Source organism: Sorex fumeus, unplaced genomic scaffold (assembly GCF_029834395.1).
Source record: "Sorex fumeus unplaced genomic scaffold, SorFum_2.1 ptg000044l, whole genome shotgun sequence".
NCBI lineage: Eukaryota > Metazoa > Chordata > Mammalia > Eulipotyphla > Soricidae > Sorex > Sorex fumeus.
Window position 1 is genome coordinate 21050703 of NW_026606101.1, and position 14036 is coordinate 21064738.

General features: G+C 57.4%; 1 protein-coding gene across 1 annotated transcript; it reads left to right on the forward strand.

The window, feature by feature from the left end:
* Positions 1-1937: 1937 nt before the first annotated feature.
* MAVS (mitochondrial antiviral signaling protein) lies at positions 1938-13702 on the forward strand. The gene is made up of 7 exons (XM_056121584.1): positions 1938-2041; positions 6916-7086; positions 8323-8500; positions 10083-10204; positions 10540-10696; positions 11308-11712; positions 12362-13702. Exons 2-7 carry the CDS (start codon positions 6970-6972, stop codon positions 12823-12825), a joined length of 1443 nt encoding a protein of 480 aa, XP_055977559.1. The 5' UTR covers positions 1938-2041; positions 6916-6969; the 3' UTR covers positions 12826-13702.
* Positions 13703-14036: the final 334 nt, after the last annotated feature.

Here is a 14036-nt window from a genome sequence, read left to right on the forward strand (position 1 = left end):
TCATGGCTTTGCACTCAGGAATCATTCCTGGTGGTGCTCAGGGGACCATATGGGATGCTGGGAATCAAACCCGGTCGTCCACGTGCAAGGCAAACGCCCTACCTGCTGTGCTATTACTCCAGTCCCTGGTTTTGATTCTTTAAAAAAAAGGTTTATTGGGGCTAGAATGATAGCACAGCAGGTAGTGCGTTTGCCTTGCACGTGACCGAACCGGATTCAATTCCCAGCATCCCATATGGTCCCCCGAGCACCGCCAGGAGTGATTCCTGAGTGAAGAGCCAGGAGTAACCCCTCTGCATCGCCAGGTGTGACCCAAAAAGCAAAAAAAAAGTTTATTATTGTTACTACCATTATTAGTTTAGGGGTCATACCAAACAGTACTCAGGGCTTACTCCTGAATCAGGGATCACTCTTGACAGGCTCAAGGAACCACCAGGGTGTCAGTGATGGAATATGGGCCAACAGCATGTAAGACAAGCTCCCTGCCCGCTGTATTCTCTCCAGCGCCTGGTTTTGACCCTTAACCAGAGCGGGAACAGACAATATGTACTTCTATCCCAGCGAGCCTGCCTTCCTTCTCCCATTCCTCCTGGGGGATTCCTCCAGGTTGTGTATGTAAATCACGACAGCGGTTTGTTCTTTCTCACAGTTGTACACTGTCCCATCATGAACATGCTTGTCCCTTTTTCCTGCAAATGGACATTTGGATTGTTTGCTTATCACAAATAAAGTTAGTATGAACATTATCGAGTGTGTATGCGTCTAGCTGGACACATACCAAGGAGCAGTTTCAGGGAATAGGGTTAGCACTTATTTAACTCTCTTTATTTTTTTCTTTTTGGGTCACACCTGGTGACACACAGGGTTCACTCCTGGCTCTACACTCAGGAATTACTCCTGGCAGTGCTCAGGGGACCATATGGGATGCTGGGAATTGAACCCAGGTCAGCCGCATGCAAGGCAAATGCCCTACCCACTGTGCTATCGCTCCAGCCCCAGGATCTGTTTTTTCTTCTTTAAAAAAGTTTTTTTTTTAATTTCTTTTATTGATTCACCGTGAGATACACAGTTACAATGCTGTTTTCCTGTCATGCAATGTTCCATCACCTATCTCTTCACCAGTGTTTATTTCATATATTTCTTGTGTCCTAGGGGTAAGACTTTGAACACCAGCCTTGTGGACCTCTACCCCACCAGGGGGAGAAGGTCGGCAAGCTCTGTAAGCGGGTACCCACGCATGTTAGTGGACTGAGACCACCTGTCCCACGCAGCAAGCGAGGCCCACACTCAGCGTACCCCTCAAGTCAACTTGCGCACCCCTGCCTGGCCCCATTCACCAGGTCTTCCTCCCCCTCGCCTCCTCCTCCCTCCTCCACCTCTATTCTGCTTCTTCAGATCCATCACTAGCGTGACTTGGCGAGGGACTCTTTACCCCCTGGGGATTTGGCAAGTCACCCTGCCTTTAATAGGTGTCAGGCTCTGGAGTCCTGGAGCAAAGGATAAATATCCTCAGTCCTCAAATTACTTCGACTTGGAAGCCCAGGCGGGCGGGACCGTGAGCCACAGACTCGAAGGGAGGTCGGCCGTCCCCTCGGTCTATAGTCCGGCCCTGGAATTCCCCTGGCAGTTGATCGAAGCGAACAAGGGCAGAAAATCATCTGCGTTTCTGCGATAGTGTCAAAAACCGCTGGGGCGTCCAGAGCACCAGCCCAGCGAGCCGGGCACCATCCCGGCACCAAGGCCGGCCCCGCCCCTCCAGGCCGCAGGGCCCGCCCCCGATGCCAAGGCCAATGGGAGCACGACCCTCCCCAGAGAGTCTGCCAATGGCCGCGCGATCCGCCCCCAAGGTCCCGCCAATGGCCCCGCTGCCCCGCCCCTCGGTTCCGCCCGCCCCTCCCAGCCGCTCTGAGCGCAGCTTGCTGTCAGCAGGTCGTGGGGTCGTTTCCACTGGAGGTAAGAGCCCCTCTGCCCGCGCTCGGCCTTCTTGGCTCAGGGGCGCCAGGACGCGTTCCGCCAGGTGAACTCTGCAGGCTGGAGCCAGGTGGGGCTCAGATTCGTCGGGGCGCACGGGGGCTGAGGCGCGCCGGGGCCCTCTGAGGGGAACGCGGTGCACGGAGTTCGGAACCCCGAGGGCGCCTCCCTCTGGGTCCAGCCGCCCGAGTTCTGGGCTTGGAGGGGTTGGTTGTAGGGCGTGTCCTCGCGCGCGCGTGTGTGTGTGGGGTGGTGGTGGGGGGGCGCGGAGACTGGCGGGAAAGAGACGGGGCGCGGACCTCGCCACCTGCAGGCCCAGGGTGACCCCCAAGGCAGGCTTAGCTCGCGGCTCGCCACTTGTTGCAGAGGGGTCGGGAGCTGCCGTCCTCCCGGGGTCGGTGGTGACACCTGCTCCCCCTCCGCCGGATCTAGCAGTGCAGGAACCCGAGCCACGGCCGCGGGTGAGGCCTTGCCCCGCCGCGCAGGTGCCGATTGCTTTCTGGAACCGACGCCGCCTCGGGGGCAGTCGCGTCGGAAACTGCGCGCCAGGCACGGAACACTCTGCTGCCCAATGTCTGAGATGGGAAGGAGGTGCCAGGAGAGCCTGGGGGAGGGGAGAAGGAAGGATAAATGATGGTCTACGCTGGGATGATGCTGGGAAGCCTCAGAAACAATCCGGGGCGGGGTGGGGAGGGGGCGCTACTTTGCCCTAGAGCCCGTGGCAGCGCCGGGGCAGGCTTAGTGCGTCCTCAGCCCTGCTCAAAGGATTGCAGCCACCTTGCCCGCACGCCAGCGACTGAACCTGACTGCCTCCCTGGCCGGCTCACCTACTACCTCCCTCAGCCCGGACCTCTCCAGGATGTGAGTCATGCTCACTTCGGTGCATGACTTCAGTGGGCCCTGCGGGGAGACCTCGGAGTTGCAAATCAATTTTGGGTTCAGACCCTGTGGGGGCTGCTGTCTATGGTGCACTTGGATATCTGCTGTTAGGGACAGTGGAGAGGAATGGCATGAGGCCCCTCAGGACCTGCAGCGGCCCCTCAATAAATTGTACAAACAGGGGTTTTCCCGCTGGAGACATAGTACAGGGCGTAAGGCAAGCTCCTTACAGCGCATCTGACTCCAGTTTGATCCTCAGCACCCTATATGGCCCCCCAAGCCCAACCAGGAGTGATCCCTGAGCACAGAGCCAGGAGTAGGCCCTGAGTGCCACGAGGGTGCGACCCCCAAACCCAAACAATAACAACAACAACAACAACAAAAATAGGGTCTTGCCTTGTTTGGGGCTGAACCCCCAGAATTGAGCCTGGAAGGGTGAGGTTGGGATGCAGAAGGATCCCCTGTCCTTGGGTGCTGTGGCAGGAAGGACTTGTGGCAGAGCACTGGCCTCACATGAGGGGGCCCTGGGTCCAGTCCCCGACACACACAATCAATGACTACAAATCAATACGCTCAATAGCATTTGTGGCAGGCTACAAAATGAATATATAAAAGTCTGTTGCATCTTACAATGGGTTACAAGAAAAATGAAAACAATCATATACAGAAGGGTTTTTGCTTTTGTCTTTGGGCCATACCTGGCTGTGCTCAATGATCACTCCTGGCAGGGCTGGAGGACCATGTGTGGTGCTGGGGATTAAACCTGGGTTAGCTGTATGCAAAGCAAGTACCCCACCTGCTCTATAATTTTGCCAACCCTAATGTGCCATGATCATTCATGATCTTGATGAAGAAGTCTGACCATCTGGTAGGTGAGGGGCACTCGGTCTTTTGACATCCCGTGGAATCCAGTCAGTAATGGCTCTAGTCCAGCAGCCGTCTTTAAATATCATTATGTGACCAGCCGATCTGATTTTTGACACCTTGGCAAACGAGACAGCGTCCCTGATTCTTGATCGTCGACGGAGGTTGGAACTCCGGATTCTTTCTCTCGTTTGAGTGAAACATGATATTCCAAGCATAGCTCTTTCAATTCCTCTTTGGGAGACCCAAATAGTGTTCTCATCCTGTTTTCGTAGGGCCCAGGTCTCTGAGGCGTATGTTAATGCAGGAAGAACAGTGGAATCAAAGAGATGTGCCTGGAGCCGGAGGTTCTTCGTCCTCTTAGCTATTTCTTCGACGCTCTTGAAGGCGTTCCAAGCCGCTCTCTTCCTCCTGCGCAGCTCGGGTGCCAGGTCATTTGTCATGTTACCTTCTCGACCTAGGTACACATAGATCTTCTTCATCAAGATCTTGAACAATCAGTTTGAGGCTCTTCGTGTTCCTAGAGCGAACAGACGCCATTGGGCTACATTAGCACGTGACAGGGACAAATGGAGACGTTACTGGTGCCTGCTCAAGCAAATTGACGATTAACGGGAAGTCAAGTGATCAAGTGATCAATGTGCCATATTTTTGACATCTAATCATCTGTTCTTGGTCACTTGGGTTGCTCCATATTTTGGCTATTGTAAACAGTGCTGCAGTGAACATAGGAATACAAATGTTTTTTTTTTTTTCTGAATAGACTTTTGGGGTCGTGGAGGTAGATACAAAGAAGTAAAATTTCTGGGTGATGTGGGAGCTTAATTCCTAGTTGGGTTATTTTTTTTTTGAGGTGTGTTCATATTGTTTTCCAAAAGGGCTGGACCAGTGAACATCCCCACCAGGAGTAAATGAGGGGGTGCTTGTCTATGTTTATTTGTTTTATGGAGGGGGTGGCTTGGGCTGTACCTAGCAGTACTCAGGGACTACTCCTGACTCTGTGCTCAGGGGACCAGGTGGTGCCAAGGATTAAAGGACGTACTTCATCTCTCAGTGCTGTCTCCCCAGCCCAGCTTTGTAACTTCCATTACAATTCAGAATTCTTGGTTCTGTATCTGGTTCTGAGTGGTTATTTGTCCCACCCCATTAGAGTATCAGAAGAATATAAACTGGGTGATAACAGAGATATTACATCTCCTCTAACTCTCCCCATGAGAGAGTTAAACAAGTACACAGACACAGCTTTCCGTGTACTCCCTGGGGAGGGTCACAGAAGCCTGTTGTCATTGGACCGGACTTACTTTAAAATTTCAAGTGACAGGAGCACATAATATGCTTGCAGGAGATCCAGGTTTGATCCTCAGCACTGTGTGGCTCCCTAAGCTCCTATTGGAGTGATCCCCCAAACACTGAGCCAGGAATCGTCCCAGAGCATCCCCAGGTGTGGTCTCAAAACCCCAAATAATGTCAAGCTTCTGAGACAGGTGTGACTCAGCAGTAGAATACTTATCCTGTCCGTGAGAGGTCCTGGGTTTGATGTTTGATTCTCAGTTTTGCAAAAAAGCCCCAGAAAACCCAAACTCTTTTTTTGGGAGCGAGGGTGTTGGGCCACATCCGATGATACTCAGGAGTTAGTTCTGGTTCTGCACTCAAAAATTACTCCTGGCTGTGCCTAGGGAACCCTATAAGCTGCTGAGGGTTGAACCTGGGTTGGCTACCTTTAAGACAAATGCCCTGCCCATTGTAATATTGCTCTGCCCCCCCAATATCATTTTTATTTATTTATTTGTTTATTTATTTTCTTTTGGGGTCACATCCGGCGATGCTCAGGGGTTACTCCTGGCTCTGCACTCAGGAATCACTCCTGGCGGTGCTTGGGGGACCATATGGGATGCTGGAAGTCGAACCCGGGTTGGCTGCATGCAAGGCAAACACCCTACCCCCTGTGCTATCGCTCCAGCTCTCGTATTTTTTTTTAAAGGAGAAAAAGGTACGCTTCTTTTTAAAAAAAAAAAAAGTAGGAGTACTGGAAAAAGGTACGCTTCTAAGGCCAAATTGCTGTATTGTAAAAGAAGCTCTCTGAGCCATTTTAAGACAGATGCCAGACCTAGAGAATGCTGGCAAGTTGCCTGGGCCCACAGGGAGCCTCCTACCTAGGAACATGCCTGCATCCCTTTTGCACCAGCGGGGTTGGGGGTGGAGTGGGGAGCACTTTTGCTCTTAAAGGACCTGTTCCTGGAGTTGAAGACCTCAGGTCTTTGCTCTTGCACTAACTAGCATTGTCTCCCTTAACTCAGTGCATTTCGTTTTCTCCCACTGTGAACTTGGAAGATCCTGTTGCTTTTATCAAGTTGAACTTCTTTTCTTTTGCCTTAGTATCCCCCAAAGGAGGGCTTATTTTCTGTGGAGGGGGAAGTGTGGGGCCACACAGGGCCATGCTCAGGGCTTCTCCTAGCTCAGTGCTTGGGGGTCGTTCCCAGTGGCACCTGGGGGGTTCAGACTTGCTGGAGCCCGAACCCAGCCTCTGTGCAAAGCGTGTGCTCCCTATGGAAAGATAGCAAAGCATGTGCTGTCACTGCAGTCAGTCCATCCATCAAAGGTTTTGTTTGTTTTTTCTTTTTTTTAAAGCTGGGTTCGATTCCTCCGCCCCTCTCCGGGAGCCCAGCAAGCTATCGAGAGTATCTCACCCACACGGCAAAGCCTGGCAAGCTCCCCGTGACGTATTCAATATGCCAAACACAGTAACAACAAGTCTCAAAATGGAGAAGTTACTGGGCCCGCTCGAGCAAATCGATGAACAACGGGAGCACCGTGCTACTGTGCTACTGTGCTTTTGGGGAGGGGTTTGGTCACACTTGACAGTGCTCAGGGTTGAGTTCTGGCTCTGTGCTCGGGGATCACTCCAGTAGGTGCTTAGGGGGCCTTATGTGGTGCCAGGCTTGAACCTGGGTTGACCACATGCAAGGCAAGAGTCTTAATCCCTGTATTATTTCTCTTGCCCTTATCAGTTCATTCCTGATCACATATCTTGAGGGCCTCTGGTACTCAACAGAAATAAAATAAAGAAGAAGAAATACTTAAAAGTCAGACTCAAAGGAAACAACCGGAATTCTGAAGAGCTGAGTCTTTTGTCTAACTTGCATCAGCACTTGCGGCCTTGCGCAATGCGTTTGCTCACGGTCTTTTTTTTTCGCCTCGCAGTCCACCTACCCTGCATGGGCCACGGCTGCCTGACACCTCCGACTCTGGACAGTGATGACATTTGCCGAGGAAAAGACTCACGAATATATCCGCCACAATTACAGAAATTTCCGCCACATTCATGCTCGGGAGATACTGCCTTACCTGGGCTGCCTTACGATCAGTGACCAGGTGAGCCTCGGGCGCGCGTCCCGGCTTTCCGCACCCTGGCCCGCCCTTCACCCCACCCCCACCCCCCTCCTCCCGCCTCTCTTTTTCCCGAGCGGTCTTGCAGGTTTCCCGCAGAACTTTTCTAACTTGGGGAATGAGGGCGGGTCCCTGCAGCCTTCTCAGCGTCCCCGCACGCCCCCTTGTGTCACGTTTGTGTAGTGCTTCAAAACAGGGCGCTGGCTGCCAGGTATTTAGGGGGCTGGTGGGCCTCTTTTACTTCACTTTTTTTTTTCTTTTTGAGTCACACCTGGCGATGCACAGGGGTTACTCCTGGCTCTGCACTCAGGAGTTACTCCTGGCGGTTCTCAGGGGACCATATGGGATGCTGGGAATCGAACCCGGGTAGGCCGCGTGCAAGGCAAATGCCCTACCCGCTGTGCTATCTCTCCAGCCCCTTTTCTTCACTTTTTTACACATTGGCCCTGCCCAGTTTTTTTTTTTTTTTAATGGTTCCCTGAGCACCGCCAGGAGTGATTCACCACGATGCTCAGGTACAGTAGTGGGATCTCTCTCTCTCTCTCTCTCTTGATGCTCCCAGCTGTGCTCAGGACTTACTCCTGTCTCTGTGCTCAGGGATCACGCCTGAGCAGCGGGGATCGAACTAGGTTAGCTGCATGCAAGGCAGCACCCTCCCCGCTACACCATCTCTCCAGCCCTGTCTGATGTTCTCTTTAGAGCAGGGGCGATTATAGCGTTAAACGGGACCGTTCACACAAAGCCCTGAGCTGAGAACGGCGTTGGGGGCGGGGGGCGCTTCGGGGACCCGTGCCCTCCTATCCACCTTCACTATGACTTGTCTGATTTAAAGTTTGTGCTTTGGAGCCGCAGCCCGTGGGGAACAGCTCCCGGCTCGGTGCTCTGGACTGGCTCTAGGAAGAACTCCCAGGGATGGGACCTGGGACTGCAGCATGCAAAAGCCTGTGCCCTGGCCCGGCGCACCTGCCCCAGGCGGCTCCCCCGAGTGCCCGCCCCCCGCGGCCCCGCCTCGCGCCCCCGCCCCGTGCCCCTCTCCTGTGCGCCCTCTCCCTGGCCCCAGGTAGCCGCTGCCTTTAACCTTGGGAGCCCCCAGCCCCATCCTGTGCCCCCACCTGCTTTCCCAGGCTGCCTCCCTCTCTGCCTTCCTCGCGCTGGTTCTCCAGCGGCGCCTGCCCTCCGCCTAGATGGAGCCAGAGCAGAGCAGGTGCCTCTGTCTTCCAGGACCGACTGCGCGCCGAGCTTGATCGCTGGGGAAACGCCGACTCGCTCTGGAAACTCTTCGACAGTCTCCGTCGGCGGAAAGGCTGGGTGGAGTCCTTAATCCAGGCGCTGAGGGAGTGTGAGCACATCTCGCTGGCAGAGGACGTGGCCCGCGTCTACCAGAGCTTCCAACAGCCCAGTGAGCCTCCAGCCCGCCTGGCTTCCTGGCCCCCGCTGCCCTGTCCCGCTCCCCCTCCTCTGCTTTTCTGAAGTCTCAGTTTAGCCACCTGGTAACTGTGTCCTTTCATCTCCCTGAGCCTAGGTCCTCTCCTCTGAGGAATGGGTGGATATTGGGCTGGCAACTGCTTTGTGCTCAGGGGAGCAGCGGAGCTGGGGTGGCCCAGGCCTCCCGCATGCAAAGCCTGTGCTCCAGTCTGTTGAGCATCTCTCGGGGCCTCCGTGAATGTTGGTGGCTGTAACACTGCCCCTTGTCCGCCCTCCCCCTGGACTCCTCGGTCTGGGCACCGTCCTCTCTCAGCTCACTCCTCCTCCTCCTCTCTTTCCTGCCCACTCTTGTCTCTTGGGCTCCCTTCTGTTTTCTTCATCTCTTCTCCTCTCCCTGGTTTCTCCTAGAACCTTCTAGTCTCCCCTGTTACTTCCCTGCAACACACACACACACACACGTGCACACATATGCACATACATACACATGCGTGTGCGCACACACACATACACTCACACTCATGCACATACACACACGTGTGTGCGTGCACATACACATATGCACATACACACATACACACACACACACACACAGAGCTCAGTCACTCCTTAGCAGCTCTCAGTGCTCCCTGCTGGTCCACAGAGGTCCGGGTGTAGAGACAGAGACAGGAAGATAGAGCCAGCCCTGGTCATAGTCCAGACCAGAAATGATCCAACACCCTGCTCAGATTTAGTCTTAGAGTCTTAGGGTGGCCTCAGTTTACCTCCCTGCTCTCGCCACTTTCTCCCTCCCCCCTCGCTCCCTCGATCTCTCCCTCCCTCTCTTCTCTTCTTCTTTCCTTCCTCCTTCCTTCCTTCCTTCCTTCCTTCCTTCCTTCCTTCCTATTCCCTCCTTTTCGGGTTCTTCCCCTCCCCTGCCCTCCCCTCCTTGTTCTGTCCCTCCTCTCCATTCCCCTCGCCTCCCTTCCCTTTCTAGTCCCATCCTTCTCCTCCCCCCCCCCCACTTCCCCTCCTCTCCCCTTCCTTTGCTTTTTTGGTCACATCCAGCAATGCTCAGGGGTTACTCCTGGCTCTGCACTCAGGAATTACCCCTGGCAGTGCCCGGGGGACCATATGGGAGGCTGGGAATCGAACCCCGGGTTGGCCGTGTGTAAGGCAAATGCCCTACCTGCTGTACTATCGCTCCATCCAGCCTCTTCCTGTTCTTTCTTGACCCTCCCATCCCCTCCCCTTCCTTCCATGAACAGTTCCCCATGTGGGGACATTAACAGGAACCCTTGCCTAAGAGGCTGCAGTGGGAGGTGGGCTGTGGAGGCAGCATAGGTCGGAGGTCAGCCGGTGGTGGCAGTGCCCTTAGGAAGGAGGGGAAGCCTCAGGGCTAGGGATGCCAGGGGACAGAGAGGCAGAAATGTCTGAGCAGTCAGGTGTGTGTGGGGTGCACTTCCCACTCTCTGAGCTCTCTCTCGGACCCGCCTCCACAAGAACTCCCATGGCGAGGGGTGGGCGGTGCGAACCACAGTCCCCGACCCCTGCTTGACTCACTGGCCTTTGTCCTCCAGATACCCAGGAACCCTCCTCACCTGCTGGGGCCTGTGGAGGGCTCCCCAACGGCTTCCGGGAAGAGGAGGCGAGTTACTCGGCCCCTGTCCAGGACACCCAGACCCCGCAGTCCCTGGGACAGGTACGTCCCTGTGGTCTCATTGGGACCTGAGCCTCAGGCCTCCACCGCGGGGAGCTGCCGCCCTTGCCACAGGCAGTGTGTGGGGAGGTGACCGGTGCTGGGCCATATGCTGAGTGGACAAGGGGACACACTGCCTGGCGGGGTGGGGGTGCGTGGCTCTTCCGGGGCCATGGGGATCTTTCTCCAGGGCAGGGACACTGGAGACAAAGCCCAGGCAATGCCCATAGGCCAAAGAAAGGGACACGTTGGGTCCTGAGTCCACTTGTGGGCGGAACCTGTCTGCTGCCCCTGGCCAGCTCCTGGAGAAGTGACGGGCTCCCGCTTCTCTGTCGCAGAGTTCAAAGACAGCCACACAGCCACACAGCTCTGGCACTGACCAGCCAGGGACAGGTGACCAGGAGCCTCCTGCTGCCATGGCGGCCCGCCAGCCTCCCACCACCAGGGGGCAGTCGCAAGAACAGGACAAACAACCGGGCAGCGCACACTCAGCCGGTAGGTGTGAGCTCAGGTCCGGGGCCTGGATGACATCCTCGCGGGCTTGACCCTCAGGCTTCCTTGGGTAGGAAGCAAGGGGAGGAATCAAGAGAGTCACCCCATGGCCAGCCGGGAGGGCTCAGGGGTTGGGGGATATGCTTGATAGGCTGGAGGCCCAGGTTCAAAACCTGGCATCTCCAGAATTTTTTTTTCTCTTTTGGGTCACACCTGGCATTGCACAGGGGTTACTCCTAGCTCATGCCCTCAGGAATTACTCCTGGCAGTGCTTGGGGGACCATATGGGATGCTGCAAATCGAACCCGGGTCAGCTGTGTGCAAGGCAAATGTCCTACCCGCTGTGCTATCACTCCAGCCCCAAGGCATCTCCAGAATTGACCCCCAAGCACTGCTGTGTGGCCCCCCATAAAGCAAATGAGAGAGGGTCTGGGTTGAGAGACCTCCTTCTCCAGCCCGCCTATCTCTGGGTGATTTAGCATCCCCGGCAGTGTTCAGGGGACCCTGTGGGGGGCGAGGATTGAGCCTGCGTGCAAGGCCAGCATCCTAGCCCTGTCCAGGCTCCAGCCCGTGGGTTTGGGTCTTACGAGTTTGCATCCCCTTTCATTTTGCAGGAGGTAACCCCACACCTCTCCGGGGACCGGTGTCTCCTACCGTGTCCTTCCAGCCCCTGAGCCGATCTACCTCCAGGGCCAGCCGCTTGCCTGCACCCCCAGGGTCCGGCACAGGTCTCCCTGCTCCGTCTCCAGGCGTGACCCTCACGGGGGTTCCTGGGGATCAGGCTGAGTCGACCATTTGGTCCAGGGGCATAGGGTTGCCCTCCAACTCCCTGCCCACCAGTCCAGTGCCTTCCAAGGTGCCCATCAACCCAAAGCCCCTGGGCACCGTGCCCACCATGATGCCCACTGGCCCAACACCATCCAAGCTGCCTGTCAACTCAGCTCGTGTGGGTGCAGGAGCACCCAAAGCGCCCACGGGCTCGGTACCTGACCACAGGATGCCCACCAACACTGTGCCCAGTAGGGGGCCTGCTGTCTCGGTGCCCAGCCGCACAGGTGGCAACAGAGGAGCCCAGGTGAGTGGTCGCCTCTTACCCGGTGCTGTCTGGCGGGGACAGGGACAGCCTGCCCCGCTTTCCTCTGGTGTCCTAACCAGCCCCTTGGTCTGGAGGCCCAGGCAGGACCGGGTGTGGGGGGAGGCCGGCCCCCCGCTCAGGTGAGTCCCCCTGGCACCCTGGGAAGCTCAGCAAATTCTGCTGGCAGATGAGGGCGCGGTTAGGGGCAGAGCCCATTTGGGGCTTCGTGGGGTCGTGCCCATGTGCCGGTCAGGATGCCTGGCAGGCGTGGACTTTCCAGACAGCCGTTCCAGCCTGCCCAGCGTGGTGTGCCCAGTCCCAGCCCCTGGGCACCTCTCATCCTCCTACTGTGGGTAGGTGGGAGTCCTGTCTGCGGGGTGGGGTGGGGAAGGGGGGATACTGGTAGGCTGCTCTGTGGCCCTCAGACCCAGGCAGAGTGTTGGTGCTGGAGGGGGCCGCATGGCACCCCAGGGGCCCGGAAACTGGGGATGCACTCAGTGAGGCAGTGAGGGAAGACCACGTTCGCCGGTTGTCCCCCTCCCACCCCCCACCCCCGCGCGCTGACCCTGAGGAGGGGGTGTCCCAGTTCTGAGGGCGGGGAACTGGGGGCTGGGCATGCACTGTCCCTCCCAGACCCTCCTCCCTTTCCCAGGTGCCCCCGGCCCGCACCGGTGCCCACTGGAACCCCGAGGAGGAGCTGAGCAAGCCGGGGATGCTGGTCTCGCACATCGACAGCACGTTCTCGGGCTGCTCCGAGGACCTGGCCATCAGCCGCAGTGACTGCTCGGGCACCGTGGGGATCGGGCGCCACAGTCCGGAGGAGAACGAGTACCCGGCAAGCTCCATCAGGGTGCACGTGGCCGAGAACCCCAGTGTCGACCTCCTGGCCAGCAACCCAGGGCGCAGTGCCGCCGGGACGCTGCAGATGGAAGAGCTTCCCGAGAAGCCTCCCAAACCCCCGGGCTCCTGGGCCCCGTTGCTCGTGATGGCTGCGGCCGGGGGTCTCCTGGTCGCGCTCCTGGTGGGCGTGCTGCACCGGCGGCACCTGCTGCAGTGACCCCCGGGCCACCCGCTGCCCACCGGCTCCAGCCTTCCGCCTTGCACGCGGCAGACCGGGCGGAGGGGAGCCAGGTGTGCAGGCCTCAAGGGGTCTCCCTGTGTGCCTACAGTGGTGGTGGGAGGGGGCATCTGCACCAGGGGGAGGCCGGCGGGGGGCAGTTGCACCAGGAGGCAGCCTTCCGGTCCCAGCCGATGCCCTCCGTGGTGCCCTGCGTCCCCGAGCTGACCCTCACTGCCCTCCGTGCTGGCGCATATGCCAGGCCTTATTCGGTTTGCCCAGTTCCGGGGACTGACAGCGAGTCCCCACACCTGCAGCAGGGAACCCCCCTGAGGCTGACTGCCCCCCACCGGACCTCCATCAAACCTCGGCTGGGCAGTTTACCTGGGGTGTCCATCTCCAGGATGGACACAGTGCCCCCCAAGCCCGGACCCCCTCCCCAGCCCCGCCCCCACCTCTTCACCTGCTTTTCTTCTCTCACAGTGCCCTGGGGTGGGGAGGGGTCCCGTGCAGAGGAAAGCTTGGTGGGGGGGGAGGGGTGTGAGGCCGTGCAGGCCGTTGGCGGTCACTGGCCTGACGTCCTCACACTGGCCGTCGTGGTCTGCCCTTCAGGGACGTCGAAGCCCATAGCTGCTTGGTCAAGCGCCCGGCTCAGAGTTGATGCTTGCAAAGGGCTTCTCCGGCCTCTGCCCTTTCCCAAGTGGGGGCAGGGGCAGCGCTGTGGGGGTCGGGGTGGTCCGTGCCTCCTCCCGCTCCGTCTCTCACTGACTCTGCTCTCCACACCGCCTTCACCGCCGTGCCTGCGTCGCACCCGTGTGCTGGGGATGCACCCTATGTAGACGGGCGCCCCCTAGAGGTGTACAGATTAAACGAGTTGAAGTTTCTGCTGGTTGATTGACTCCGGGCCCACCGTGCGTGCACTGATGCTGGTGGGGAGTGTGGGGGAGCCCGCCAGGGTGGGAGTACAGGGGCGGGGCCTGGGGTTCAAGCCTCCTGGGTTCTGTAGGTGATGGGGGATGGTGGGGTAGCCGGTGTGGCCTGGGGAATCGTTTCTGTTTCTGGGCTCCGCCAAGGGAGGCCTCCAGAGTCAGGTGCTGCCCCAGCTGCCCTGCACTGACCTCCAGCTAAGTGTCTTCCTTGCTTTGGATGTTACAGATTTACTTTTTTTTTTTTGGCTTTTTGGGTCACACCCGGCGATGCACAGGGGTTAC

Excerpts from the sequence above, each read along its gene's own strand:
- MAVS (XM_056121584.1), top strand. The coding sequence starts at position 6,970 with ATGACATTTGCCGAGGAAAAGACTCACGAATATATCCGCCACAATTAC. Across the intron at positions 7,087-8,322 it reads GCCTTACGATCAGTGACCAG|GACCGACTGCGCGCCGAGCT; the intron begins GTGAGCCTCGGG and ends TCTGTCTTCCAG. Across the intron at positions 11,713-12,361 it reads GCCCACCAACACTGTGCCCA|GGCGGGGAACTGGGGGCTGG; the intron begins GTAGGGGGCCTG and ends CCCAGTTCTGAG.